This window comes from Lactuca sativa, chromosome 3, assembly GCF_002870075.4.
Source record: "Lactuca sativa cultivar Salinas chromosome 3, Lsat_Salinas_v11, whole genome shotgun sequence".
NCBI lineage: Eukaryota > Viridiplantae > Streptophyta > Magnoliopsida > Asterales > Asteraceae > Lactuca > Lactuca sativa.
Window position 1 is genome coordinate 2,041,359 of NC_056625.2, and position 3,642 is coordinate 2,045,000.

The 3,642-nt window shown below is 26.4% G+C and overlaps 1 protein-coding gene across 1 annotated transcript; it reads right to left on the reverse strand.

The window, feature by feature from the left end:
- Positions 1 to 2,220: 2,220 nt before the first annotated feature.
- On the reverse strand, positions 2,221 to 2,915 carry LOC111896751 (14 kDa proline-rich protein DC2.15). Its single transcript, XM_023892740.3, has one exon. It carries the CDS (start codon positions 2,838 to 2,840, stop codon positions 2,445 to 2,447), a length of 396 nt encoding a protein of 131 aa, XP_023748508.1. The 5' UTR covers positions 2,841 to 2,915; the 3' UTR covers positions 2,221 to 2,444.
- Positions 2,916 to 3,642: the final 727 nt, after the last annotated feature.

The following is a 3,642-nucleotide window of genomic DNA, read 5'->3' on the forward strand; positions in this document are numbered from 1 at the left end:
GTGGGCCTGAATATGATGATGGAGAAAGATGGTGTTTTTATGAAGATGATAGTGATGATGGAATAGGAATGAAACACGATGGAAGCTTGTGTTCTCTGTCTCTCTATGAAACAAATAGGAAAAAAATGCATCCATCAAATACATAAGCTTTTTTTTTTTTTTTTTTTTCATTCAGATTGGTTTGTTGGTTCGTTCCATAAAATAGAGTTTGTTGTTGAACATATATATATATATATATATATATATATATATATATATATATATATATATATATATATATATATATATATATATAAAAGGTGTGTTTGTGTTAACTTTTTTTTTATCACAAAAGTGCTTTTAGGAAGATTGTTTATTGGATTATGGCTTTTTGGAAAAATAGTTTTTTTTTTTAAAAAAGTGTTTGGTTTAAATTTTGTGGTAGAAAATACTGAAAAACAAAATAAGTTCTTTTTAAAAAGTGTTTGACTTATATTTTTAGGTGTGAAAAACTAAGTATTTAAAAAGTGCTTTTAATAAAGTTGAAAAACAATGATTCTCTAGTTTCAAAAAAGCTCCATATTATGCATATTTAGAAAGCTTCATATTTAGCTTACCTAAAAAGCTCCAAAAAATGGTTTAAAAACTATTTTTAAATATCCAAACACTTTTATAGCTTATAAGATTTTCAAAAATTTAATAAGCTAATAAACTATTTTGAGAAGCAATCTCAAACACCTCTCTCTCTATCTCTCTCTCTCTCTCTCTCTCTCTCTATATATATATATATATATATATATATATATATATATATATATATATGTATATATATATATATATATATATATATACACACACACACGGTGCAGTTATTATGAGAACTAAAAGAACGTGAGAAATTACAAAATTTGCATCAACAATCATATGGATTACGAACACATCTGAATCAACAGTCGTATGGAATGCGGACCCATGCATCAGCAGTCAAATGGACTGCGGACACATATATGCATGCATACATCAACAGTGTGTGTGTATATATATATATATATATATATATATATATATATATATATATATATATATATATATATATATATATATATATATATAGGTTCTATGGAAAACAAAAACCCTAAAAATCATAAAAATACATAAAAAAATAGTTAGAGATTACAAAACTTTTTTTTGAATTTTTTTATGAAAAAGTAGCATGTTTTTAAATAAATTCGCTGATTTTTTTAAAAAAAAATTATTTTTTAATTGTTTTTTGTAAAAAAATTGATTCTTTATTTTTTTCAGCGAATTTATTAAAAAACCTGCGTTTTTTATATAAAAAAAATTAAAAACAAAATTGTAATCTCTAAGTATTTTTTTTATGCATTTTATGATTTTTAGAATTTTTTTGTTTTCCAAATAACCCTTCCCTATATATATATATATATATATATATATATATATATATATATATATATATATATATATATATATATATATATATATATATATATATATATGAACATTTTTCAAAAAAATGGTCAAATCTTTTTTTTTTTTGAACCTAGATATATCTTAGACGTTGTATTTCGTTAATATTTGTGGTTTTGATTTTGAAAATGATCTTTGGGGTTTTTGTATTTTTATGATTTTTTATGTATTTTTATGATTTTTAGGGTTTTTGTTTTCCATAGAACCTATATATATATATATATATATATATATATATATATATATATATATATATATATATATATATATATATATATATATATATAGATAGATATAATTTATTCATAATCATATATGCTATAAAAACTCAATATATTTACATGTTTTTATGTCAAAGCAATTATTGTTTGACGATGTGATGGTTTACAATTTTAACCATTGAAAAATTTATGTTAAATATTTTACTAATTTGAAAAAAGTTCATGACCCTAACTGAAATATTTATAATTGTTTATCATACTATCAGACAGTTTATTATATTTATCTTTTATCATTCATCTCCGCATTGCTTCCCATATTTATCACATCTTTCAATATACCCACTTAAAAGAAAAAAAAAGAAATAGAGTGAAAATAAAAGAAATGAGAGATGGAATCAATAGGACATGGCCATCCAAGGCGGTGCGGTGCTCCTAATAGGACAATTGTGCCACATCAGCTCCCATGCATGGTGCAGGATAAACCATAACGAGGTAAATTATGTACTTATTGAAATCTCAAATTAAATGCATATTTATTGAAAAAGTTAAATTTTATTTTGAATTACAAGAATAGAACCATAGTTACAATATGACATGATATCCAAAGTACAAGAGAAGGTGACGAACCTCCTTACTGCAATCCATATCTTTAACATAATAAAATACTCAACTCTAAGAAGGAAACACACCAAACCAAATAAGATCAAAGAGCATAAAACCGACTCTTTGAAGATATATAAAAATAATCAAGCATCTCTATGCGCATTTGAAGCCCTTTGGGACCTTCTTTCCGCAAACATTAAGCAACAAGCTCAAAGAAATTGGCACATTAAGGTTGATACCCAAGACATTTGCTTTAATGGCGGTGCAGAGGCAAACTGCAGCCTCAAGATCGACAAGGTCCCCAAGGAGGCTGCAACATGGAGTGGTTGCTGGTGTACCAACTACTAGGTGAACCAAGTCATTGAGCACGTTTGCACACACACCTAGCTTGAGTGTGTCTTTAGGACATGTGGCTTTGTTGTGGTGATGTTTATGTGGCTTAGGGGCCTTTGGTGGTGGTGGGCAAGAGGTTGAAGTTACAAGAGTAAAGAAGAGAAGGTTGATGGTGATGAGGAGGAAAGTAGTTGTTACGAATCCCTTTGAAGCCATTTTGAAATGCTTTGAGGATGTGAAGGAAAAACTAGCTCAAGAAATGGTGGTTTTTTTTGGGGTATGGAACTAGTGAAGTGAGTTCCTATATTTATAGATAGATATCATGAATAGTGTTATGTAGCTTTTTCATTGCCAATTCCTTAGGCTAACCACGTCCATTCTTTTACTACCTTCAACCTTGTTCTCTTCATATTATATTAGGCTATTTTTAATAAATGGATCTGCAATCCATTTTATATTTATTGTATGACACAAAAATAAAATCTTCATATGATATAAATGAGAAGACCCAACGCCCCATTTGCTGTAGTATTTTTTTATTTTTATTCGTATTGCTTTCATCTTTATCATCATACCAAATTACATTGGACAAATAGTCAAGTTAAATTAAATTACCCCCTATCTTTTATTCCTACAATTATTTATACCCATTAAAATTATGACAAATCACCATTTAATTTAATTTTATTTGATATATATTTTTAATATAGCCTTAATAAATTAGTTAAAAAAATATGAAATGATGATACTTGTCATAATTTTATTCGATAGAAACATAAAATATTTATATCTTCTCGTACCATATATATTAACTTTTTAGCAAACAGTTCAAAAAAACATTTTCCAAAACGCTCACGGTTGAATTAATTAGAGGAATCAAAATGCAATACTTTTAAGCTGCCTAAATTAAAGCGTAACTACTTCGCGAGTTAAATCATATCGAGCACATATAAAATATTCACCTTTTAAGAATTGAAACAGATAAATATACTTGAATTACTAAAAGTTAATAATCCCT